At 45.4% G+C, this 27,533-nt stretch overlaps 2 protein-coding genes across 4 annotated transcripts in view; one reads left to right on the top strand and one right to left on the bottom strand.

Moving 5' to 3' along the window:
- tgfbrap1 (transforming growth factor, beta receptor associated protein 1) overlaps positions 1 to 14,512 on the bottom strand; it is a 108,860-nt gene extending 94,348 nt beyond the window's left edge. Inside the window, exons 1-2 of one of the 3 annotated variants that reach the window (XM_072476653.1) lie at positions 14,429 to 14,512; positions 12,205 to 12,310 (exon numbers count right to left, since the gene is read on the bottom strand). The gene's annotated coding sequence lies outside the window, so the exon portion shown is untranslated. The other 2 variants (XM_072476655.1, XM_072476654.1) reach the window with 2 other exon arrangements.
- Positions 14,513 to 14,694: 182 nt separating this feature from the next.
- On the top strand, positions 14,695 to 22,204 carry c15h2orf49 (chromosome 15 C2orf49 homolog). Its single transcript, XM_072476665.1, has 3 exons — positions 14,695 to 14,873; positions 19,473 to 19,642; positions 21,552 to 22,204. Exons 1-3 carry the CDS (start codon positions 14,775 to 14,777, stop codon positions 21,946 to 21,948), a joined length of 666 nt encoding a protein of 221 aa, XP_072332766.1. The 5' UTR covers positions 14,695 to 14,774; the 3' UTR covers positions 21,949 to 22,204.
- The last annotated feature ends 5,329 nt before the right edge of the window (positions 22,205 to 27,533 follow it).

The following is a 27,533-nucleotide window of genomic DNA, read 5'->3' on the forward strand; positions in this document are numbered from 1 at the left end:
TTGATTGCAGAGAATGGGTCCTTGTATGTGAATGTATGTTGCTTCTACCAAATAGCCCTGGAAAGCCACAGCAGTTCAAAAATTTTAACAGGTTCAGCAAGCTGTTTCACACTGCTGCTGTGCAGTGGCTACACGAGTGGCATTTTCCATTAGCAGAATGCTACCTGTAGCAGTCTAAAACTGCCTGAGGTTTGCTTATTTGCTTAACCTATTAATAATTTTACAACTTTTATGCTTCTACCTACACTGCTTACAATGCCACCCATGGTCACCAGCAATCTTGGATATGTTTCTACCCCACCCGAGTTGGTCAGGCTGATGGGGCGTGGCCTACCGTTTATAACTATAGCCGCCGCTCTTTGATCACCTGAAAAGTTAAGATGTCCATCATTATCCTTAATTGTAGATTCTAGTAATTTCCTGACAACAGATGACACTGGGCAATACACGACTAATGGTCATTTAAGAGGAGGTATCAGAAATCTGTGGTAGCTCATGAAACTAATCTAGTATGGGTCACTGCCTCTGGAGGAGAGAAAATTGGAGAAATAATTATTGATCATATAATAAATAACCTGTTGGAACCTATCCAAAATCCATGTATACATGGAAAGTGTGACTTACTGCACAATTCCAATTACAAACAAGCAGTTTAAATGTGACATAGCATGAAATGTCTAAATTGCACCCATTTGACAACAATTTATATTTATATAGCATCTTTAACCAATGAAATGACCCAAGGTGCTTCACAGGAGCTCTACAAAACAAAGTCAGATAGCAGGAACTACAGAGGAGTCACCCAACTGCTACAGGGGTGACCATTGCAAGAACCCTCCTAATTGCCTCCCCCCAGTGGCTGAGGAACTCCTTCCAGATTTGCTGTGTGGGTTTTCCCCATTGACAGGCACTGCGCTGTGTTGCAAATTAAAAAAAAAAAATTTTTTAACTAAAGTGCAGGAACAAAGCCAACCACTGTACATGTTTTATTTCGACCATATCAAAAGATTTGGACTATCAGCCGTGAAGGCTTATGGAGTATACTTGTCAAATTTGACTGCCTTCAGAAATTCTTTGCCTATTCTATGATGACATGCAAGCCGTGGTCCTCACCAATAGAATCACCACAAACCCTATCTCAGTGAATACTGGGGTCAAACAAGGTTGGGTATTGCACCAACTCTCTTCTCCATTTTCCTTGCTGCAATACTACACTTCATCTGCAGCAAAGTAGCCACAGGTAATCTACAGAACAAGCAGGAAACTATTCAACGTATGCCGCCTTCAATCCAAAACCAAAAACACCACAACTTCAGTTTCAGAGGACGCTTTGGTGTGTGCTCGCTCAGAAACTGAGCTCCAGGTTATCGTTGCTACCTTCTCAAAGGCATGAGGAAATAGGCCTTTCACTTGGAAAACTAAGGTCCTCTTCTAACCAACTCCCACAGCACAACATCTGTTGGTATCAATTAATAGCAATGGCAATATTGCGGAAAACCTGGAGGATCTGCCTTCGACCAAGGCAAACATAAGACTACAGAATCCACGATCACTTTCAACATGCCAGCTTAGCCATTGGCCGACCAAGAAGAAAATAATATTTTACAATCAAATCTCAAACCCGAGGACTTCCGGGTGCGGCTATGCAGAGCTAGGTCGCATATTCAGTAGCTCCCGCTTGGAACGGACTTTTGGGCTCTTTTGCAGGGCCCCCACGGCATTTGTTTGACATTTCCCAGTGTGGCAAGAGGACTGCAACACTCCCCTGACGGTGTCCCCCAGGAGTGTTGTGTCTTTTGGCTGCCAGGTCCGGCAGAAGCAGTGGAAGATTTGGCTGCAATCAGGATAAACAGGGCCCCTTCCAGCATGCAAGCGGGGGAAGTGCAAGCTTAAAGCTGCAAACTGACCTGAGGACCTTTATCAAAAGAGAATTCTAACAGCAGAGGGAACAACTGTGAAAAGATCTCACCAGGGCCACTGAAGAAGCGGGGACGCGGCTTCCGGTGGCAGCCATGGAGGAGTAGGTCACGCATTCGGCAGCTCCCGTCTGGAACGGACACTTAGACCTTTTTCAGGAGTTTCCACGGACATTTTGGGGCAGATTGGTGAAGAGAACACTGCCAAAAGGATTCCCTCTCAAGACTTTTGGGCTCTTTTCAGGGCCCCCAAGGGCACTTTTTCGACGTTTCCCGGTGTGGGAAGGAGTTAATAATAGTTCCCCGTCAGTATATGGCTTTAACTAGGAGCGGGGTGACAAAAAAGGTGGTGGTGGACCAGAAGAAGGGAGGGAAGAAGGACAAAATGGCGGCGGCCGGAGACCAGGCAGCGTGGAGGCAGTGGGCGGAGGAGCAACAGGAGGGTATCCAGCGCTGCCTTAGAGATTAAAAAGGACCTGCTAGAGTCGATGAAGGCTTCTATTGATAAGCTGCTGGAGACACAGACGGCCCAGGGGGTGGCAATCCGAGAGGCTCAACAAAAGATCTCGGACAATGAGGACGAGATCCTAGCCCTGGTGGTAAAGTGGAGGCGCACGAGGCGCTCCACGAGAAATGGCAGGAGTGGTTCGAGGAGATGGAGAATCGGTCGAGACGGAAGAATCTGCGGATTCTGGGCCTCCCGGAGGGGCTGGACGTGGGGGCCTATGTGGTCACCATGTTAAACTCGCTGATGGGAGCGGGGTCCTTCCAGGGGTCCCTGGAGCTGGAAGGGTCCCATAGAGTGTTGGCGAGGAGGCCCAAGGCTAACGAGCCTCCGCGGGCGGTGCTGGTGCGGTTCCATCGGTTCGTCGATCGGGAGTGTGTGCTCAGGTGGGCCAAGAAGGAGGAGCAGCAGGTGGGAGAACGTGGAGGTTCGGATATATCAGGACTGGAGTGCGGAGGTGGCGAAGAGGGGGGCCGGGTACAATCGAGCGAAGGCGGTGCTGCACAGGAAGGGGGTGAAGTTTGGCATGTTGCAGCCAGCGCGATTGTGGGTTATCTACAAGGACTGGCACCATTATTTTGAGTCTCCGGAGGAGGCGTGGGGGGCTTTGCATTGTTTCGGGTTTCTTTCTCTGTGTTTTTCTCTTTCGGGTTGAGGGTGGTGGATGGGGCGGGTTGGGCACTGTTTTGGTTGGTGGTGGGGCCTGGTAGGTGGAGAGCGCGGGATTTTTTTCCCGCGCCGAAGACTGGAGGGGGGGGGGGGGGGCGGGCGGGACCGGGGCGAGGAAGTGAGGATTGTTTCCCGCGCTTAGAATGGAGGGGGGAAGGCCTGTGAATGGGGAGCGGGAGAGGAGGGTGTGCCACACAATGGGAGGAGTCGAAGGGGAGGCGGGAGTGGCCGGGGTCAGCAGGAGTCAGCTGACTTGCGGAAGTGCAATGGGGGGAGTAAACCAGCTAGGATGGGTCCTAGCGGGGGGGGGGGGGGGGGGGGGGGGGGGGGGTCGAGTTGCTGCTGCTAAGATCAAGGAGGAGCTGGAGCGAGTGGGGTGGGTCGAGACGGGGGTATGCCGCTGTGGGGAACGGGCCGGGTGTGGGGTGCGGGCGCATGGCTGGCCGAGGAGGGGTCATGGCTAGTCGGCGGGGGAGGGGGGCGGGTAGCCCCCTAATCCGGCTGATAACCTGGAATGTAAGGGGACTGAATGGGCCGGTCAAGCGGGCCCACGTGTTCGCGCACCTGAAGGGGCTCAAGGCGGATGTGGTTATGCTCCAGGAGACACACCTGAAGGTGGCAGACCAGGCAAGACTGAGGAAAGGGTGGGTAGGTCAGGTGTTTCACTCGGGGCTAGATGCCAAAAATCGAGGGGTGGCGATCTTGGTGGGAAAGAAGGTGTCATTCGAGGCGTCGAGCATTGCGGCAGATAATGGCGGTAGGTACATAATGGTAAGTGGTAAGGGAGAGAGGGTGGTACTGGTCAATGTGTATGCTCCGAACTGGGACGATGCGGGTTTTATGCGGCGTATGTTGGGTCGGATCCCAGACTTGGAAGTGGGGGGCCTGATAATGGGGGGGGGAGACTCTAACACGGTGTTGGATCCTGCACTGGATCGCTCCAGGTCTAGGACGGGTAGGAAGCCGGCGGGGGCTAGAGTGTTGAGGGGATTTATGGACCAAATGGGAGGGGTGGACCCTTGGAGATTTGCAAGGCCGGGGGCCTTCTCACATGTCCATAAGGCTTATTCTCGAATCGATTTTTCCATTTTGAGTAGGGCGCTGATAGCGAGAGTAGAGGATACCAAGTATTCGGCAATAGCCATTTCGGACGACACCCCGCATTGGGTGGACTTGGAGATGGGGGTGGAGAGGGACCAGCGCCCGCTGTGGCGCTTGGAGGTGGGGCTGTTGGCAGACGAGGAGGTGAGCGAGCGGGTCCGAGGAAGTATAGAGAGGTACTTGGAGACCAACGACAACGGGGAGGTCAGAGTGGGGCTGGTATGGGAGGCACTGAAGGCGGTGGTGAGGGGAGAGCTGATCTCCATCAGGCCCACAAGGAGCGGAGGGAGGAGGGGGAGAGGGAGAGGCTGGTGGGGGAGATGGTGAGGGTAGACAGGAGGTATGCGGAAGAACCGGAGGAAGGATTGTTGAGGAAGAGGCGCAGCCTCCAGGCCGAATTCGACCTGGTGATCACCAGGAAGGCGGAGGTGCAGTGGAGGAAGGCCCAGGGGGCAGTCTACGAGTATGGGGAAAAGGCAAGCCGGATGCTGGCGCATCAGCTTCGGAAGCGGGATGCAGCTAGGGAGATCGGGGGAGTTAAGGACAGGGGAGGGAGCGTGGTGCAGAGTGGGGTTGGCATCAATGGGGTCTTCAGGGACTTCTACGAGGAATTGTACCGATCCGAGCCCCCACGGGAGGTGGGAGGGATGGGTCGTTTCCTGGACCAATTGAGGTTTCCAAAGGTGGAAGAGGGACTGGTGGCAGGACTGGGGGCCCCGATTGGGCTGGAGGAGCTGATCAAAGGGATAGGAATCATGCAGGCGGGGAAGGCACCGGAGCCGGACGGTTTCCCGGTCGAGTTCTATAAAAAATATATGGACCTGTTGGGCCCGCTGTTAGTTAGGACCTTTAATGAGGCAAGGGAGGGGGGGGGGGGGGGGTTTACCCCCGACGATGTCCTGGGCACTGATCTCCTTGATCCTGAAGCGGGACAAGGATCCCCTGCAATGTGGGTCTTACAGACCGATTTCCTTGCTAAATGTAGATGCCAAGGTGCTGGCGAAGGTCTTAGCCACGAGGATTGAGGATTGTGTGCCGCAGATCATCCATGAAGACCAGACGGGGTTTGTGAAGGGGAGACAGTTGAACGCGAATGTGCGGAGGCTTTTGAACGTTATCATGATGCCGGCGAGGGAGGGGGAGGCGGAGATAGTGGTGGCAATGGACGCTGAGAAAGCCTTCGATAGGGTAGAGTGGGGCTACCTGTGGGAGGTGCTGAAGAGGTTTGGGGAGGGGTTTGTCAGGTGGGTTGGGCTGTTGTACGAGGTCCCGATGGCGAGTGTGGCCACAAATATGAGGAGGTCAGAGTACTTTTGGTTGCACCGAGGGACGAGACAGGGGTGTACCCTGCTCTTCGCACTGGCGATTGAACCCCTGGCTATGGCACTGAGAGAGTCGAGGAACTGGAGGGGGTTGGTGCGGGGTGGGGAGGAGCATAGGGTGTCGCTTTATCTCAAACCCGAGACCAAGGTCATGGTTTTCCAGTTAGCAGTGATCATTGTGCTCCTTCTAGAGACTTGGACAACCTACAGTAAGCACCTCAAAGCACAACTAGCAATGCGTTGCAAGAGTTTTCAAATCCAGTGGCAAAAAAAGTAGTCCAGCAGTAGTGTCCTTGCCCAAGCCAACTTGCCCAACATCAAGGCACTAATCATTCAAAACTGGCTTCGCTGGGCAGAACAGGTCATTCATCCAGCTGACACCAGACTCCTGAAGCAACTGTTCTACTCTGAATTTGATCTCTGCAGGAGTCTCCCAGGAGGACACGCGCCATAAGAATGTTCTCAAAGCACTCTGTACTGGTCAAACATCCATGTCCCTACCAACCCAAGGATTTCCTAGCTTTTGACTGAACAAAATGGAGCAGGCTCATCCAGAAAAGCATCAAGCACATAGAAATGTTTTGTTGGGAGCACACAGAGGCAAAGTCTAGGTGTCAGAGCGCGCAAACCTCCAAACGACCCATCTACCCAACCGTCCAAGCAGCACCTTTCCTGCATGTAGCAGAGTCTGCAGATCACGCATTGGATATATCAGCCATGTCAGTGCTCATCAAACCAGAGTGGAATTGATCCTCGATCCTGAGGGACTGCCTAAGAGGAGAAAACAAAGTATGACACCGAGCCACATCAGGAGTTATTAGGAAATATGACAAGTAGGTTTTAAGTGTCTTAAAGGAGGAAAGTGAGGTAGAGAGTTGGAGAGATGCAGTGAGGGAATTCCAGGACTTGGGGCTTGGGCAAGTGAAGGTACGGTCACCAATGGAGGACAAATATAACACAGAATTCACACGAGGCCAGCATTAGTGGAGCAGAGATAGAGGACCATAAGATAGAGATATAGAATTGGGCCATTTGGCCCATTGAGTCTACTCCTCCAATCAATCATGGCTCATCTCCAATGTCCAGCCTTTTCCCCATAACCCCTGATCCCCTTATTAATCAAGAACCCACCTGTCTGTCTTAAAGACACTGCGTGACCTGGCCTCCACAGACCTCTGTGGCGATGAGTTCCACAGATTCACCACCCTCTGGCTTAAAAAATTCCTCCTCATCTCAGTTTTAAAGGATCTTCCCTTCCAGTCTGAGGCTGTACCCTCAGGTTCCAGTCTACTAGTGAAACATCTTCTCCACGTCCTCGCCAACTAGGCCTCTCAGTAATATTTAAGATTCAATTAGATTCCCGCCTCATTCATCTAAACTCCATCGAATACAGACCCAGAGTCCTCAACCGCGCCTCATATGACAAGCCCTTAATTCCCGGGATCATTCTTGTGAATCCCCTCTGGAAGTTCTCCAAGGCCAGCACATCCTTCCTTCGATACGAGGCTCAAAAAAGCTCTTAATATTCCAAATCAGGTCTGACCAGAGCCTTTTACAGCCTTGTACGTCTGAGGGCTGTGGAATTGGAGGAGATTACAGATATATAGAAGATGAGGCCATGGAGGGATTTCAAACAAAGGTAAGAATTTTAAAAGCTTAATGCAATTCTCGGATAATTCCAGCCCTGGGGACCGGAGGAAAAGCAGAAAATTTGGAAGGGAAAAAAGATGTCAGCTGTTGCTTGCCCCCAGTCTCCTGAGCATAAACATGGAATTGCTGAGACCAACAAATTCAGTAACGAGAAAGATTGACCACTCAACTGGGACCTAATTAGATGCTAAACCTATTTAATTGCATTTGTATTATTTGTTAATTGCCAAGCTTTTGGATACATAAAATCATAACAATGGTGAAAATGACCATTCAGCCCATCATGCAGATTGTTTTCAAGAGACTATACATTGAACTTTACTAATCTCTCCGAATAAGCAATTCTGCTCATGAAAGTTCCTACTTCGGCATCTTATTTGGCCGAGCCAAACTTTAAATTCTATATCCTCTCCCTTTCAAAATCCGACAACTTCCACCTCCTTAACATCGCTCATCTCCAGCCACACCTCAGGCCACCTGCAGATGAATCCTCCAATCAAGTTTTTGTTTCTTCCGGACTCAACTATTTAAGTGCTGTGCTGACCAGTCTTTCAGCTGCGATGCTTCCTGTACCCAAGCTCACCCAAAACCCCACTGTCTGCGTTCAAACTGATACCTGGTTCTAATCACCCATCAGCAAGCTCGCTGACAGTGGCTCCCGGACTCACGCCATGAATTGAAAATTCTCATTCTCCAGTTCAAAGTCCACCTCTTGTCCTCTGAATTCTACACTCCACTAATTTAGGTCTCTTGCATAACCCCCACTCATTTCAAACTAATACTGGCACCATGCCTTCAACCATCGCGGCCCAAAGCTCTGCAATGCCCTCCTTAAACCCAACTCCTCTTTTAAAACCCTCCTTACAACCTATCTCCTTGACCAAGATTTTAATCATTAATTCTAACATTTCCTCTTTCGGCTTCATTAAACTTCAAGTGATCACTGCTTGTGAAGCACACAGAACATTTTCCTACATAAATGATTTTTTTAGGGGTGGAAGTTTTTTTTAAAACATCAAATTTTCAGTACAAAAAGAGATCTTTCTATTTACAAATATAATAATAATAATCTTTATTGTCACAAGTAGGCTTACATTAACATTACCCCTAGAAATTATCAATTTGTACTGAGATTCTGATATTTCAGTTGGGAGGGGGCACCGCTCTTGCTTGAATCAGAAGGCTGCCTATATGGGCAGCACGGTAGCACAAGTGGATAGCCCTGTGGCTTCACAGCACCAGGGTCCCAGGTTCGATACCCTGCTGGGTCACTGTCTGTGTGGAGTCTGCACGTTCTCCTCGTGTCTGCGTGGGTTTCCTCCGGGTGCTCCCGCTTTCCTCCCACAGTCCAAAGACGTGCAGGTTAGGTGGATTGGCCATGATAAATTGCCCTTAGTGACCAAAAAGGTTAGAAGGGGTTATTGGGATAGGGTGGAAGTGAGGGCTTAAGTGGGTTGGTGCAGACTCGATGGGCTGAATAGCCTCCTTCTGCACTGTATGTCCTAAATCCAAGTAGATAATCGGACTAATACTTCAGTGCAGTACTGAAGTTGTGCAGCACTGACAAGGCTGTCAAATACCTGACACAACAGTAAATTGCAGCTACATAAAAGACTCAGAACAATATTCATAAATATGGCCATGCCCATCATGTCCTGATCTACGTTTATCCCTCAACTAGCTCCAGGAGGACAGATTCTCAAATCATATATCTTGATGTTGTGTGGGACCCTGTTGTGCGAAAGCTGGCACCATATTTCCCTGTAGTATAAAAATGACCACTTCAAAAATTACTTCATAGGCTGCAAAGCACTTGGCCCACCCAGAAATATGAAAGGTGCTGTATAATAGTTTCCAAACTCATGGCAGGGGCTAGCTGTATCCAACTGGTAGTGCCTACATAATGTACTTTCTCCATTGGTGCTGCTGTAGCACTCTCCTCAACACGGGTTTCTGCCCTTTCTTCGAAACCTATATGCATGCCTGTGCAAATAGTTTCACAGCCAGAGTTTCACAGCGCAAAAAGAGGCTGAAGTCCATTGTGCCTGCGCCAGCCATCAAGCACCTATCTATTTCCAGCACTTGGTCCATAACCATCTTCAGAGAAGTTTGAATAGTCTGTTTGAATGCATCGCATTCAGTTGTGCAACTTCAGGCTTTTTTGGAAAGCCCTGATGTCATTGCTGCCATACAAAAATAAGCAAACAGCACCAAGTCAATGTCCCTCCCGGCTTTGCTTCAATAATCTGTTAAACAAACTTTGCCCCACATTACACAGCTCTGCCCCGTATCCAAATCCTCATGATCCCTGGGCTGTGACATTTAGAGTGAATTAATAATAGCCCTCCTTTAAAAACTCATCACAGCAAAAGTAACTTCATTGCAGTGTTAATGTAACACTAATGTGACACTAATAAAGATTATTAACTTCATTGCCCAGTACTGTGCAATTTCCAGAAAGTTGATTTGGCCTCGAGTTCATTTTGTCACTAGATGTTCGGCATCATGTTAAATACAGAAATTAATCACTGCATCCACGTTTATAGATCCTTGGTAAAGAGAAAAAAAAAACTATTTGTCACGTCGAAAGCAACCCAACAATTGATTACTCTCTGCCCCACCAGCAATCAACCAGACCACAGCCCCATCCCTATTGGAGCTGCTGAAAACTGCTCACCCACTATCATGATTCCATGTCTAACCCAAAGCAAAACAAGCCCTGCAGCTTTCCTTTCAATAGCACAGTCAAGTGGTCTTCTTCCACTTCATTGGCGTTACATCATGAGCAACGTGGGGGCATATACAAGGAATTTCCCAGCCAGTGAGTTCCAACAACACCACTGAACATCTTATTAAAACCCCAAAATATACAGCAGCAGTAAAACAACTAGAATGACAAAGCTGTTTAAGTATTTTGGGTTACCAGCTATCAAATCATGAAACCTGGCAGATGTCACCCTCGTTTCGAGGGACTGATGACGTTTACGACAATGACCATTTATATCTACACTAACAATAATTATGCAAAAATGCTGTTAGAAAAAGGAGGCACTTTTGGATTAGGATTCTACAAAGGAAGAAGCTCAGCAAACAAAATTTGAGTCAGTCCCAGTGACTTGCCTCCGAGTCCAAGTTGTAGGATCAAGCCCCTCCACAGAGACTCAAGCACAAAATCGGGATTGACACTTCAGTTTGTTAGTGCAGTATTCTCTCAGAGGTACAGTCCTTTGGATTAGAAGCTAAACAAAGGCACTCTCAGGTAAAGGCAAAAGGTTCAATAACACTACTTGAAGATCAGGTGAGTTCTCCCAGTGGCCTTGAGAACATTTATACCTCAACCAATATGAATCAGAATTTAAAAATTGGAGAATGGTTACAGCACAGAAGGCCGCTGTTCAGCCAGTATATCCATCCTGGCTCTTGCAAAAGAGACTCAGCTGGACCTACTTCCGTACTTTTTCCCTGTAGCAATGTAAATTTATTCACTCCAGCTGATTATCCAATTCCCATTTGAAAGCCAACATTGAATCTACCTCCACCTCACTCTTGGGCAATTAATTCCAGATCCTAACCATTCACAACATAAAATCAATTAGCTCAGTTGCCCGAATGGCTAGTTTGCGATTTGGAGCGACACCCATAACGCGGGTTCAATTCCCGTACTTGTAGAGAAGGATCCGCCTTCTCAACCTTGCCCCTCGCCCGAGGTGTAGTAACTCTCAGGTTACATCACCACCAATCAGCTCTCGCTCAAAAAAGAAAGAGCAGCCTATGGCCACCTCGAACTATGGCAACTATCATTTCACAGAGAAATGTTGATGGCAGCACCATTTCTCATGTCACATCTGGCTCTTTTGCCTTTCACAGATTGTGTCCCCGATATTTCTCTGTCCTTCTGCCTACAAGAACAATTTCTTCCCATTTGCCCTGTCCAGACCCCTTGTGATTCTGAACAGGCCTATAGAAATACCCCTCAACTTGCTCCTCTGATGAAAACAGCCTAAGCTATCCTCTTGACTGAAGTCCCTCATCTCTAGAACCATTCTCATAAAACATTTCTTCACCCCTTCTGATGCCTTTGCCTCTGTCCCAGGTGCACAGACACGGAGACAATGCTCCAGTTGAGGCTGCTACACTGTTTATAATCATACAAGTTTATCATAACTTCCTTGCTTTGCTACTCTGTGCCCTTATTTGTAAAGCCAGCTCCAATCCCATTTGCAGTATTAACTGCTTTCTCAACTTGCCCTATTTGTACACAGATACCGCAGGTCTCTCAGCTCCTGCAACCCCATTAAAATTATATCCTATATTTTATATGGTCTCTCCTCATTCTTCCTACCAAAGTGAATTGCTTCTCAATTCTCTGCATTAAATTTAATCTTTCACTTGTTTGCCCGTTCCAAAAGCCAATGTCCTCAAAACTCTCTCTCTAATCTCCACATATTTCACATCTGCAAATTTTGAAAATTGTGCCCTCCACACAAGTCTAAGTCAGTAATATAGATCAGGAAAAGCAGTGCTCCTCAAGTCCAGAGGTACCCCATTGTATACTTTCCTCCGGTTTGGAAAACAATCCATTCAACTCTGTTGCTTGTCACTCACCGAACAACATAACCTTGCAACCTCTTGTCACTTTTATTCCATGGACCTTATCTTTGATGAAAAGCCTGTTTTGTCACTTTATCCAATGCCTTTTGGAGGTCTATGTACAACAGATTATCCACATTACCTTCATCAACCTTCTGTTATCACATAAAAGATACTAATTGTTTTAACAACTCCATGTTAGCTTTCCTTACTCAATCCATATTTGCCCAGATGACTTAATTTTGACCTGGATTATCATTTCTAAAAGCTTCACCACCAATGAGGTTAAACTGACAGGTCTATCATTGCTGCATTTATCCTCACACCCTTTTTTGAGCAAGGGTGAAATTCTCTAGGCCTTTGGTATCACTCCTGTAGCTAAAAAAATTGGAAGATTACGGACAGTGCATTCACAATTTCCACCATTACTTATCAGGTCTTGGTGACTTACCAATGTGACGTACAGCCAGTCTGCTAAAACTTCTTCCTTGGTCAAATTTTAGACCTTCCAGAGTATCAGTCTCCTCTTTCATTCTGACTTGTGCAGCATTTTCTTCCTTGGTAAAAACAGATGCAAAGTACGCAATTTAATTCCTCACCCAGGTCCTCTGCCTCCATGCACAAATCTGCTTTTGGGTCTTTAATTGACCTCACCCTTCCTTTCACCACCCTCTTGCTTTTCACACAGATAGAGAAGACTTTTGGATTCCCTTTCATGTTAACTGTCAGTCTCCTCTCACTGTGCTTCTCTTATTTCCATTTCAACTTCCTCTCAGAACTTTCTATATTCTGCTTCTCACTTGTAATGTCAATCTGTATAGGCACCTTTTTCCTTTTTCATCTTACTCTCACCTTGTCAGCCAGGGAGCTCTGGCTTTGTTTGGCCTACCATTCTCTTTTTTAAAAAAATGTTTATTCAAAGTTTTTCCAATAAAAAATTTTCAACCAATTAACCCCCCCCCCCCCCCCCCCCAGTAACAGAAAAGAGAAAAGAACAGAACATAAACATATCATTCAAACATACTACAGAACTTATACAATGGGTTTCTCCCGCACCTAATAACCCTCCCACATGCTTTTTTTTTTACAAGTACCCCATGGGAAAAAAAACCTCCCCCGCCCACCCAAATAACCCCCCCCCCCTCCCTGGGTTGCTGCTGCTGTTGACCGACCTCATTCAAACGCTCCGCGAGATAGTCTAGGAACGGTTGCCACCGCCTGAAGAACCCCTGCGCAGACCCTCTCAAAGGAAACTTCATCCTCTCCAGCTTAATGAACCCTGCCATGTCATTTATCTAGGCTTTCACACTGGGGGACTTCACGTCCTTCCACATGAGCAAGATCCTCCGCCGGGCTACCAGGGACGCAAAGGCCAGAATACCGGCCTCTTTCGCCTCCTGCACTCCTGGCTCGTCCGCCACGGCCTACCATTCTCTTTTGCGACAATGTACCTTGACTGAACCCAAACCAACTCCTCTCTAATGCAGCCCATTATTCCATAAGTTTTTCTCATTAATCTTTAATTTCAATTTACCTGGGACAGATCTGTTTTCACCCACTGAACATAGTCCTCTCCAATTCATTCAATTTACCCTGGATTGTTCCTTTTCCATAGCTGACCTAAACCTTATGGAATCGTAGAATCCCTACAGTGCAGGAGGCAATTCAGCCCATCAAGACTGCACCGACCCTACGGATGGGCACTCTGTCCATTTACAAGCATCCACCCCTACATATTCCCGTAATCCCATAACCTAGCCTGCAGATCCCTGGACACTAAGGGGCAATTTAGCATGGCCAATCCACCTAACCCGCACATCTTTGGACTGTGGGAGGAAACCAGAGCGCCCACGCACCCTCTTTCGGAGGCCGTTGTAGATTCGGTGGGCCGAGTGGCCTCCTTCTGTACTGTAAATTCTATAAATCAAATACAGATCAGCTGTTAATGACCTCCTCCTGGAACCTTGCTGCAGGTGAATAATCTCAACCATTTCCTACAAGTTTCTGAAACATGTTCAGCAGTTTGGACAAACATGAAAGGCACTCGTTTTTTTCTTTGTAACATAACAAAAGATTTCTTCCCAAAAGCCAAGTTAAATGCATGAACTGAGTCCAGATGGATAGAATTGTGAAACAGATACAGCATGAGGAACCAAAACCTCAGTTCTCTGGTTTCATCCTCCCTTGAAGACAGTGGACAACACAGAACCAAATCCACAACCAGCACACGGACAAAACAGCCACCTGCTCCAATGAGTGAAAGACCAGGGATGATGTGAAGTGCAGTTGTGGCCACAAACCCTAGAGCACGGAACACATCGCATTAATCTGCCTACTGTTGTGGGTGGGACCTTATTTCTCCATTCAGCACCTCAGGAGGCCACTGAATGGATGGTCACTAGGCATTGCTTTAAAAGCTTTTCTCGTCACACAGAAACAGAATAAACCCAAGGCACCGATATTTTATCTGGAAATGATTGAGATTCACTTATGGGCGTGTAAAGAGATACAACCGGTTTCTTAATCCCCACTGAATCGACGCTTTCCCTTAAACCCTTCCCCGAACCGGCACCGACCTATATTTACAATCGCCACTCGGTAAACCCGACAGGTTTTAATCTAATTACACATTGCCAACCACCAGCTGCACAACCCCAGTGACCTCCTTCTCTTACCCAAGCCTCTCCGTCCCAGCCCCACACCTGACGACTTCCTCCTGCTGACATCCGGCACCCTCCCATGTATGTCCGATCATGTGACATCGGTCTGTCACGTGATCCCGAGTTTATCACTACCCCCTCCTCTCCGACCGGCGGCGCTGTCGACTCCCTCAAGCTGATCTGCTCATTGTCCGGAGTCCCGCTGGGCGGCGCTCCCTTCCTCCCCCCACCTCCCGACAATGGACCCCGCCAGATTCGCGACTGCGCGCTATTCATTGGCTGTGACGTCGTACGGTTGCTGGGCGCTCTGATTGGTCTGAGTGGAGATCACGTGGCGCCAGTAGTGTGGGCGATTGGGAAGATGGCGGTTGCTGAGGTCGGCCTGAGGGAGTTTGATTCGCAGCTGTTGCTGCACCCGGAGATCCTGTCCGGCGACTTCCTCTTGCATCTTTTGCAGCAGGTGAGGCGATGGGAGCTGTACCCCGTAATCCACTTCCGTACCCCGAGCCGCAACTCACCGAGTTCTGCTATGGGCCCGGCCCGAGGTCGTCATTGTTGTATCTGCTGGTGGCTCCTCTGGGAATCAGAGTCGCACAGAGCAGAAGAGGCCCTTCAGCCCATCCAATGAGCACCGACACATGAAAAAAAAACTGACGCGTCTACCTAATCCCATTTGAAATGAAATGAAATGAAAATCGCCTATTGTCACAAGTAGGCTTCAAATGAAGTTACTGTGAAAAGCTCCTCGTCGCCACATTCCGGCGCCTGTTCGGAGAGGCTGGTACGGGAATTGAACCGTGCTGCTGGCCTGCCTTGGTCTGCTTTAAAAGCCAGCTATTTAGCCCAGTGTGCTAAACCAACCATTTGCCACATAGCTGTGAATGTTATGATGTGCGAAGTAATCATCCAAGTACATTTTAAAGATGTGAGGCAACCCGCCTCTACCACCCTCCCAGGCAGTGCATTCCAGACGGTCCCAACCTCTGGGTAAAAAATTATTTCCTCACCCCCCCTACCCCCCTCAAAACCTCCTGCCCCTCATCTTGAGCTTGTGTCCCCTCGTAACTGACCCTTCAAGTAAGCGGAACAGCTGCCCTTGTCCATGCCCTAATCTTGTGCACCTCAATCAGGTCACCCCTCAGTCTTTTACACTCCAGCAAAAACATCCCAAGCCTATCCAAACTCTTCATAACTTAAGTGTTCCATCCCAGGCAACATCCTGGTGAATCTCCTTTGCACCCATTCCAGTGCAATCACATCCTTCCTATAATGTGGCAACCAGAATTGCACACAGTACTCCAGCTGTGGCCTCACCAAATTTCTATACAACTCCGATATGACCTCCCTGCTTTTGTAGTCTATGCCTCGATTGATAAATGCAAGTGATTCATATGTTTTTTTCCACACCCTATTAGATTTATTGTCACATGTACTGAGGTACAGTGAAAAGTATTGTTCTGTGTACAGTCCAATCAGATCTTACCGTACATGAAAAACATAGGGCATATGATAGATACACAGTGTAAATACCTAGACATCAGGTGAAGCATATGGAGTGTAGTGCTACACAGAAGAGAAGATGTGTGGAGAGATGAGTTCAGTCCATAACAGGGCCACTCAGGAGTCTGGCAACAGCGGGGAAGAAACTGTTTTTGAATCTGTTAGTACGTGTTCTCAGACTTTTGTATCTTCTGCCTGATGGAAGAGGTCGGAAGAGAGAATACCCCAGATGGGAGGAATCTTTGATTATGCAGCCCACTTTCCCGAGGGAGAGAAAGATGTAGACAGAGTCATTGGATGGGAGGCGGGTTCGCGTGTAGGACAGCTGTTTTCGTGATTCATTTTTTACAGTCTTGGGCAGAGCAGTTGCCATACCAAGCTGTGATGCAGCCAGATAGGATGCTTTCGATGGTGCATCTAAGAGTCAGTGTGGACATGCTGAATTTCCTTAGTTTCCTGGGGAAGTATAGGTGTTGTTGTGCTTTCTTGGTCATAGCGCTGACGTAGGTGGACCAGGACAGATTGTTGGTGACGTGTACGTCTAGGATTTTGAAGCTGTCAACCATCTCCACCTCGACACCATTATTGCAGACAGGGGTGTGTACGGCACTTTGCTTCCTGAAGTTGATGACTAGCTCATTAGTTTTGCTGACATTGCGGGAGAGATTGTTGTTGTTGCACCATGCCACTAGGTTCTCTATCTCCCTCCTGTAGTCTGACCCATCGTTGTTTGAGATCCGACCCATTAATAATAATCTTTATTATTGTCAGTGCTTATATTAACAGTGCAATGAAGTTACTGTGAAAAGCCCCGAGTCGCCACATTCCGGCACCTGTTTGGGTACACAGGGAGAATTCAGAATGTCCAATTCACCGAGCAAGCACTTCTTTCGGGATTTGTGGGAGGAAACCGGAGCACCCGTTAAGGTCGTGTCATCAGCAAAGTTGTAGATGGAGTTGGAGCCAAGTTTTGCCACACAGTCATGTGTGTATAGGCATGTGTGTATGAACCTGCCCTTCTGCTGTAGAGAGCTATGGACAAACACGACAAGGTCCCTTTGTTCTTCAGAACTTCTCAGTGTCATGCCATTCAATGAATACTTCCTTGTCAGATTGCTCCTTCTCACATTTCAGGGTTAAATCCATTTACCCTGTAAACCAAGACACTCAACCTCACTGTTAATTACCCGGCCAATCTTTGTGTCATCCGCAAACTTACTGATCCTACCTCCCACATAATCATCTATGTCGTTTATATAAATGACGAATAACGGGGGACCCAGCACACCCTGTGGTACGCCACTGGACACTGGCTTCCAATCACTAAAGCAGCCGTCTGTCATCACCCTCTGTCTGCAACTAAACCAATTTTGAATCCACCTTATCAAAATACCCTGTACCCCATGTGCATTTGTCTTCTTCAGAAATCTCCCATGTGAGACCTTGTCAAAGGCTTTGCTGAAATCCTATATAAACAACATCAACTGCACTACCCACCTGGTCACCTCCTCAAAAGATTCAATCAAATTTGTTAGGCATGACCTCCCCATGATAAAGCCATGCTGACCATCCCTGATCAAACCTTGCCTCTCCAAGAGATGGATTCTTTCTTTCAGTATTTTCTCTAATAGTTTCCCTAACACTGACATGAGACACACTGGTCTGTAGTTCCCAGGCTTATCTCTACAACCCTTCTTAAATAATGGGACCATATTTGCTGTTCTCTGGCACCTCCCCTGTGGCCAGAGAGGAATTAAAAATTTGGGTCAGAGTCCCTGCAATCTCCTCCCTCACCAGTCCAGTCATCACCTGAAATAAACAACTAGATAAACCAACCATGCACCTCAGAACCTGGGGCAAGCACCACTGTCACTGGACAGGTCCGAGATTGGACACACTAGCAGCAACCTATTCCTCATAATATGCAAACTATCAAATTGGCAGCTTAAAAACTAAACTTGTGTCGATACCACATATGTCGGTGGCGAAGCAAACTCTGCCAGATTGGATAATGCAGTAACAAAATAATGCACATGCTTAAAATCTGGAGGGAAAGATGGAAGGCTGAAGGGTCATTGACCTAAAACACACTCTCTCCACAGATGCTGCCTGGTGTGCTGAGTATTTGCAGTATTTTCTGTTTTTATTCCAAATTAGAACATGTTGCCTTGAAGTTGTGCTATTTTAAAGACTTGAGCAGCAGAAATACAGATTGGATTCGTAGGATTTCAGCTGCAAGGTTAATTTGGGGAAGCCGCCATTGTTCTCCTTGGAGACAAGAAGATCGAGGGGAGATTTGATAGAAGTGTGCAGTATTGAGACGAGTTTAGATATGGTAGACAACAAAAAACTGTTCCCGTTAGCTGATGTTACAAGAATTAGGAAATGCAGATTCAATGGTTTGAAGTTTTAAAGTTTGAGAGGGATGTGAGGAAGAACCTTTTTAATGCAGCAAGTGGCAATGACCTAGAACTCCATGCCGATGAAGATGGGGAAGTCAATGATTTCAAAAGGAAATTTGGATGAGCACTTGAGAGAAGTAAACTTGTGTGGCTACAGAGGGGTAATGGGACTTACTGGATTGTTTTGCAGAGAGGTTTACATGGACTTGGTGGCCTTCCTTTGTGTCATAATGACTGACTGATTTTTAAAAATTCCTCATTTCTTCTTTTGCCTTGTAATTTCCTCCTAGGTTAAGCTGACAGTAATAGACAAGCGTTAATTAGGAAAATACGATAACTAACTGAGTTATAGGAGACAATGGTGTCCTGAATTCATGTTGAAGATGATTGACCTCTAACAAGTTCTGTGTTTGACAGATATGAAAGCCTTCACCCAGTTTTAAATATCGATATTAAACAAAATGGCTTACTATAGATGATCATTTTAACACATTTGATATAGGCCTGTTTACTTTCAAATTGCTCTAACTGGGTTTTCTTCCATTGTGTTTTCGAACTAGTGCCATAGACCAAAGTCATTACATTCTGCAAGTATAAAATACCACACTAAACCTGTGGATTTGAGGTGGCCGCAATCTTCATATTCTATTGAATGTGGGGCATTACTGTTCATCAGTTACTGTGTCATCAGGGAGTTGATAGCATTGAGATGTTGGAACTACACTTTATCCAGACAAGAAATATTCAATCACACTCCTGACATACGCCTTACAAGTGAACAGGCTTTGAGGAGTCAGGAGCTGAGTTAGTCACTGCAAAATTCTCAACCTCTTGTAACCCCAGTATTTATATGGCTAGCCCAATTAGGTTTCCGGTCAATGGTAACTGCCCTCCCCCCCCCCCCAATATGTTTTTTCACAAATCCATTTTTTTAAATTGGAAAAATATTCTTCCAGAAAATGCAGTATGGTGACAGTGGATAATTGAGCATGAATTAATGGTATTAATTGTCATGGGGCGATGGCCTGATTCTTTCTTATTTGAGATAGACATGGGGCTGTGTTATGGAGAACAGCTGGAAAGTAACATTTCCAGTGTTGCAGTTATCAAGTGTAATTGTTTGTGGAATTTAACTGGATCTGCTTGATTTCCTTTAGAGAAAAATAACTACTGAGAACCTCCATGACGCTCAGAAGGATCAGATTGTTGAAGTGTATATTCAGCATGTCATTCCACTGCCACAGAGAGAGCTGCCCAAGAATAGATGGGGAAAAATGATGGCTGAAAAAAGAGGACAACAGCCCATGTGTGCTACAGAGAGTAAAAGGCATGTCATTTGTGTATTGTAGTGAATCAAAAATGTTAATCAGTGTCTTTATCTTTATGGTTTGATAGTGTATGAAATGCTGATCGCTTCAAGCGATGTTTTCGTTTTAAATTGAATGGGGTGATGGTTGTCAGCGATGGTTTTTGCACAGTTAGCATTAAGAAACTGACATACTCACTTTGGCACCAGAAATTTATTTGGATGTGGATAATGGACTTGTGACTTCAGAATTGGTCAATTAACTAATTCTTTAACTGCCAGTTTTAAAAGTTCTTCCTGCTCCAATTGGTTCAGTGAAGTTCTCTTTCATACTTGGCTATGTGAGTATTATAGCACACAAAAAGAAATAGCTTCAATTCACTGAATTATCTCTGAAATTCATGTGGTTTCAATGAACAGGAAAAGTTCAGCTGCAATCTTTTGATTGAAATGAGACTGCAGTCTTGCCATTTTGTTTGAGAATGCTTCACTGTTCTTTAGAAACCTTAATGAGTAAAGTTATATTACCTAATTTTGAATATAAATTTGGATATATGCATGTGTTTGGTCTCATTGTATTCATTAAGATCATGCCAATTGTTGCTTATTGTTTATAATTCATTCATGCAACCATGACGTTGCTGACTACCCTTTTCTACTTCAGTATTATAGGTTTTCAACATTCAAGGTAATCTATTTTGCTATAAAAAGATTTGTTTTGCAGTGGCTTGTGTAAATATTTGCTGTGATGCGTAGAGAAAGCTGCAATTTAAAAAAAATCTGAGAAATATCCTAAACACATTTTGTGCAATGCTGCAAGTAAATCTACAATATCATGGTATTAGGCAAGAAGGCCATAACAATATTTTGATTGAAGAGTATAATATTTTAATTTAACTATGTACCAATTATATATGACATCAGAGATCTGTTTATCAACATTAATGTGTTATACTCTTATTTGCAGTTCACTGAAACACAGCTTCCTTGTACTGTAGTTCCCACCTACTTGCAGAACACCTTTGTAATCACTTATATTGTTTGTAGTTTTTCTTTATTCTTTGATGGGATGTAAGCAGCGCTGGCAAGACCAGCATTTGTTGCCCACACCTAATTGCCCTTGAGAAGGTGGTGAACTTCCTCTTGAACTGCTGTGTCCAATTGGTATAGGAGCTTTCACCGTGCTTTTCAGAACGGAGTTTTAGATTTCTGACCCAATTACAGTGAGCAATAATAGTCCTTCAGCCAGGATTGTGTGTGGTTTGGATGGGAACTTGCAGGGGGTGGTTTTTCCATATGTCTGCTGTCCTTGCCCTCTAGTTGGTAGATGTCATAGATTTGGAAGGTACTGTCATAAAGGAGTTTAGGTGAGTTGCTGCATCTTGTATATGGTAAACACTGCAGCCACCAGTGGGGGAGGGAGTAAATGTTTAAGGTGGTGGATGGGGTGCCAATCAAGCAGGCTATTTTATCTTGGTTTGTGTCAAGCCTCTTGAGTGTTGTTGAAGTTTCACTCATCCGGACAAGTAGTCAGTATTCCATCACACTCCTGATTTCTGCGTTTTAAATTGTGGTCAGGCCTTGGGTAGCCAGGAATTATTCACTGCAGAATTCTCTACTTCTGACCACAGTATTTATTTGACTAGTCCAGTTATTTTTCTGGTCAATGGCGACCTCTCGGATTCTTGAAGGTGTGGCATTAAGCACTGGCACTGACGTTGACTGACGAGAGATAGTTAGACTCTTTCTTATTGGAGATGAGCATTGTCTGCCATTTGAGTGGTACAAATTTGTTGGAAAATATTAAATAGTTCCTAAGGAGTATATTGATCTCTATTGATTATTTTATAAAGAAGAAAGAATTATTTTAGCTATAAAAATTATTTTAACATACCATTCAGCTTACCACATTTTATCACTTATTTTGCAGATCATCAATGGAAGGCTCAAGGAAAAGGCCTCTAATTGTGTTTGATGGCAGCTCTACAAGTACGAAAATAAAACTGATGAAGACCGAAAATGCAATGGCTGATCAAGTAAAGCCGTTGCCACCAAGGATCATGGGTACCAGTCCCAAGAATAACCTTGCTATCCAGCCAAGTAGCACAAATATTCTGACCGATAATAATACAGTCAAAAGTCCAATTCGAAATGTTGTACCCAGCAATGGTATGGCTGCCGTGAAGCATGGAGGCAATATGCCTTTGAAAACCTCACCATTGCTTTACTCAACATCTGGAGGCACCAACCCCATAAAACTAAAGCGAGCACTTGCAAACGATGGAGAGGGAGATGCACCAGTAAGTTTTAAAATTTACCGTTTTTAGCAGACCTAACAGGACATGCAGGCGTAGATTTTTTTTTGCACGCTTGTGTAATTGAGATGTAGCAGCTGTAATGTAACTTTTTATGAAATGTGCTTAAATGACCATGAAGTATAAAAGCTGAAGAACAGGTCCTGTTGAAGAATCACATTGGATCAGCTTGTTGTTATATTAATTGGAAATGATTTCATAAATTAGTATTCTGTAATAGTTCAACTTAGTGCATTTGGTCCAATAAACATAATTGTGTCTGAGCTTACATTTTGTTTGTTGTTTGTTGAGTGACATTTATTACCTAACATAGTTAGATATATTTGAATAAAAATAGATACACCAGGCATCCTAGTCCAAAGCTCACATTTCAGCATCAGTTCTCACTGCAGTCTCTAGTCAATGTGTTCTCAGTTGTAATTCTGTTGTTCAATGGATGCTGTGTGCTTACGTGTAGTCTTAATCTTTAGTTCTGCACAGATCATGTGTGCCGTCTCTTCAGTTGGTTATTATTCAGAATAGCAAATGTAGCCCTCTATCACTGCCAAGTGTTAGTAAGCTGGTTTTAGTTCCTTTTCCCTCTCTCTGCAATCTATTTATTAAAGGGAGAGGTGAGCCAGGATTTTAAAAGTTTGCAGAAGTACTGCGGAGCTAAGTATAATTGTAAAATGTGCATGATTTCAAATTTTCTATCTGTATTTTTTGCTGCTGTGAACTTTTAAAGAAACCTGTTGCTGCATTCCAAGAGATATCATTTGATCTTCAAATATGCTATTCTTCAATGCTAAAACTTATGAGCTTATCTTCCATCTAACGTCTTATGGTGGTGAAGTCTTTTTAGGCATTAGAAGCCCTCTGGAGTAGGATCTGAGCTGTGATCCTTGAGCTTTATCTATCCCTCTATCACCAAGAATCCTGTCCTCAAAGCCCAAGGACCTTGGTCCTTTTTCTGCTCATATTTCTTATTTGATTTTTTTTCCCCGTTTACACTGTGGGCCTAGATGATTGGAAAGGAAAGGTTATAGCACAGCTGCCTCGTTGATAGATATTACATTGGGACACCAACATTTTTTAATGTCTGCAGACAATGATATGAAAATTAATGGAAAGATTGATATAAACCTTATGAGAATGAATTTCCTGCTCTCCCGTACTGAGCACGCTGTGTGTATCTGGACCAGGTGTGCTCTAATTTCCTACCCCTGTCGCTTGCAAAGTATAGGCTAGAAAACTGGAGCACAACTACAATCCTAGGGCCCCTAATCTGATGACCTGCTGGAGAAAAAATTATACTTAAGAAGCAGTTAGATATAGTACTTGGGGCGAAGGGGATCAAAGGATATGGGGGGAAGGCGGGATTAGGCTATTGAGTTGGATGATCAGCCATAATAATGAATGGTTGAGCAGGCTCGAAGGGCCAAATAGCCTCCTCCTGCTCCTATTTTCTATGTTTACCTTGGGGATCTTTGTTAGCATGCCACTGGTTCTCCTCAGATTCTCTGATTTGAGCAGAGTCTTCATGCAAAGCACTGTGACGGTTTCAGGAGATATCCACACCCCATGGCTGCAGGAAAAGGTAATTAAGCATTAAAGACTGACAATGCTACTTTGCGCTGACATTGTGACAACATTTTTATCCCTTTCCTGTGGCTGCTGCAGGCTCCGGTCTACTACCTGGAGAGGCCCTAGAAATTCAGGTGCAATGTGAAAGGCCAAGAGATCTGGGGCTAAATTCTTCGCCGTCGGGATTCTCCATTTTGCCGGCAGCCCGGGAGTTTTCCGACAGCGTGAGGCTGCCCCACAATGGGAGCCCCATTGACCAGCCAACGAAACAGAGAATCCCGACGACATGCTGAACCAGAAATCTGGTGCGATGGGACAGAGAAACCTGCCCCTGGTGTAGCTAGTTTTCATCTCTTTATTTTTCCTGAACTTTGTTTCTAGAGGACAGGCTTTCCCTGAGGACAAAAATAGGAAAAGTTGGCTGCTGTTTAGAATCATAGAATGATTCAGTAGAGAAGGAGGCCATTCGCCCCATCATACTTATATTTGTTCTATAAAAGAACTATCTAGTTAATCCCAGCACCCTGCTCTTTCCTAATCGCCCTGTCAATCTTTTTGTCTTCAAGTATTTATCCAATTTTGCTTTGACTATTACTATTCACTGAAATTCCACCAATCTCTCAGGAGGTGCATTCCAGATCTCTGACTCTATTGTATGTACCTACATGCCTAAAAAAACTCAATTAGTCCTCTTAGCCAAGTGATCATTCATGTGTAAAATAAAGAGTATTGAAAGGCTATACTTATGGTGACAATTGGCATCATGCCAACGCATAGTCGCTCACACTTCCGTTTTTTTACTTCTGACAGAATGAATGATCATAAACATGAGATGAAATGTATGAGATTTAGGGCACAGAACAGGCAAAACCAATTGTGAGCTGTGGAATGGACTCAGTGCAAGACATTGAAACAGACTATGTCAGCTTGTAAGAATAGGTTAGATCCATGGTTGTCGGAAACAGGATAGTCACATGTGGTTAGGTCAACTGTGTTTGTAGCGAATAAATATTAACACTGGCTAGCACATTGATTCCTGGCACCAGTAGATGGATTTTCCACTTGCAAGTTGTTGGTTCCCCATCTCTCGAGCAAATCAGCATCTCTTGCATCTAAAACTTCCCTTTATAGACAATTTGGTACTGTCCTTACAAATGATCAATCCCTTGATCAGAAGTGTACGTCCTGTGTATGAGTGGAGGGCCTGCCTTCAGTTACAAGGACAAAACTTTGTACAACTTATCATCACATTAAGTCCTTGACAGTCAGTTGACTGCTAAGTTCAAATTACAGGAAAGAAAGTTGATAATTAAACTAATCCTAACAAACCATCTAGAAATCAAAGTTAAAAAATGAAAATACATATCTGGCCATCTACACCCAGATTTTTGTGTCAGTAAATATGAGAAGATGACTGCAAATCATGTTTGACTGGAAAAGCAATTTAGTGGCAGTAAACATTTGTTGAGTAGTGTAATGCATTTTGGAATGCAGCTAGAGGATATGGTTGAGATTTGACCTTATTTTTAAGTCCAGTTTTTCTACCTATCATGGTAAGTTCACCGAAGTGATTCAGCTTACTTGACAGATTTTGAAGATGAGATTTGTTAAAGGAAAATAAACATTATGTTTCAGGATGATTTTGGCCACTTCCTCAGGTTATCCATGAAGAAAATCACTGCCTGATCCTAAACCTTTGAAATAATTGTAATGGCCACCAGGAAGACAGCCTTCGAAGTAAAGAATTTTATTTCAAAAGAAGGAATAGGTTTAAAAAGTAGGTAAGACTGATGGGGAAAGTTATTGCTCCAGTTTCAAGGAATGTATTAAGGTGTATATTGACTACAATAGGACAGTGTCCTCAAACAAACTTGCTGAAAAGTTTTCACATGCATCCAAGAAATCAATAGCTTCTTGTAATGGATTTTAAGTCATAGGAATAAGCCATTCAAGTCAACAGTACCATTCAATCGGATTGTGGTTGACCTGTACTTCAACTGCATATGGCTCTATACTTTGGCCTCATCAAAAGAAAATCTTTCGATCTCGGGTGTTAAAATTTCAAATGACCCAGTATTTACAACCTTTTGGGAACAGAGATTTAGATTTCCATTACCTTTACATAAAAAGTGCTGATTTCACTCCTAAATGGCATAGCCCCTTATTCTGCACACCAGAAGAAATAGCTTCTTTGTATCAGTACATCAAATCACCACCATTTTAAACACCTTGATTAATTCACTCCTCAACCTTCTAAACGCAAGGGTACACAAGCTACCTTTATGCAACTTTTCCCTATAACAACCGTTTAAACTATGATGGGAATCTACATTACGCCCAAACCACAATACCCTTCCTGAGGTGTGTTACACTAAACTGAGTGCAGTATTTCAGCTGGGATCTGGCCAAGGCTCTGTGTATCTGAAGAATCAATTCCTTTTTTGTTGAGATAAAGATTAACATTCCATTAGCCTTTTCGATTGCATTCTGTATCTTTGTATTAACTATTAATGATTGATTGCCCATGGACACACAAATTCCTAGGAGTGCACATCACCAAAAACCTGTCCTGGTCGACCCAAGTGGAGAATTTTGCCCTTGATTCCCATTAACATCAGTTTTACTGAGGCTCCTCGATGCCACATTCAGTTATCTGGATCCCCAGGTAACGAAAGTCCCTTGTTACCTTCCTCAACGGTAGGTCCTCTATTTCTCTACTCTGCTCCCCTGGATGCACCACAAACAACTCACTTTTCCCCATGTTCAATTTATACCCTGAAAAATCCCCAAACTCCCCAAGTATCCGCATTATTTCTGGCATCCCCTCCGCCGGGTCTGCCACGTATAGTAGCAAATCGTCCGCATACAAAGATACCCGGTGCTCTTCTCCTCCTCTAAGTACTCCCCTCCACTTCTTGGAACCCCTCAACGCTATCGCCAGGGGCTCAATCGCCAGTGCAAACAATAATGGGGACAGAGGGCATCCCTGCCTTGTCCCTCTATGGAGCCGAAAATATGCAGATCCCCGTCCATTCATGACCACGCTCGCCATCGGGGCCCTAAACAACAGCTGCACCCATCTAACATACCCCTCTCCAAAACCAAATCTCCTCAACACCTCCCACAAATAATCCCACTCCACTCTATCAAATGCTTTCTCGGCATCCATCGCCACTACTATCTCCGTTTCCCCCTCTGGTGGGGCCATCATCATTACCCCTAACAGCCTCCGTATATTCGTGTTCAGCTGTCTCCCCTTCACAAACCCAGTTTGGTCCTCGTGGACCACCCCCGGGACACATTCCTCTATTCTCATTGCCATTACCTTGGCCAGGAACTTGGCATCTACATTTAGGAGGGAAATAGGTCTATAGGACCCGCATTGTAGCGGGTCCTTTTCCTTCTTTAAGAGAAGCGATATCGTTGCTTCAGACATAGTCGGGGGCAGTTGTCCCCTTTCCTTTGCCTCATTAAAGGTCCTCGTCAGTACCGGGGCGAGCAAGTCCACATATTTTCTATAGAATTCGACTGGGAATCCATCCGGTCCGGGGGCCTTTCCCGCCTGCATGCTCCTAATTCCTTTCACCACTTCTTCTACCTCGATCTGTGCTCCCAGTCCCACCCTTTCCTGCTCTTCCACCTTGGGAAATTCCAGCCGATCCAAGAAGCCCATCATTCTCTCCCTCCCATCCGGGGGTTGAGCTTCATATAATTTTTTATAAAATGTCTTGAACACTCCATTCACTCTCTCCGCTCCCCGCTCCATCTCTCCTTCCTCATCCCTCACTCCCCCTATTTCCCCCGCTGCTCCCCTTTTCCTCTATTGGTGTGCCAGCAACCTGCTCGCCTTCTCCCCATATTTGTACTGTACACCCTGTGCCTTCCTCCATTGTGCCTCTGCAGTGCCCGTAGTCAGCAAGTCAAATTCTACATGTAGCCTTTGCCTTTCCCTGTACAGTCCCTCCTCCGGTGCTTCCGCATATTGTCTGTCCACCCTCAAAAGTTCTTGCAGCAACCGCTCCCGTTCCTTACTC

This window comes from Scyliorhinus torazame, chromosome 15, assembly GCF_047496885.1.
Source record: "Scyliorhinus torazame isolate Kashiwa2021f chromosome 15, sScyTor2.1, whole genome shotgun sequence".
Taxonomy (NCBI): Eukaryota; Metazoa; Chordata; class Chondrichthyes; order Carcharhiniformes; family Scyliorhinidae; genus Scyliorhinus; species Scyliorhinus torazame.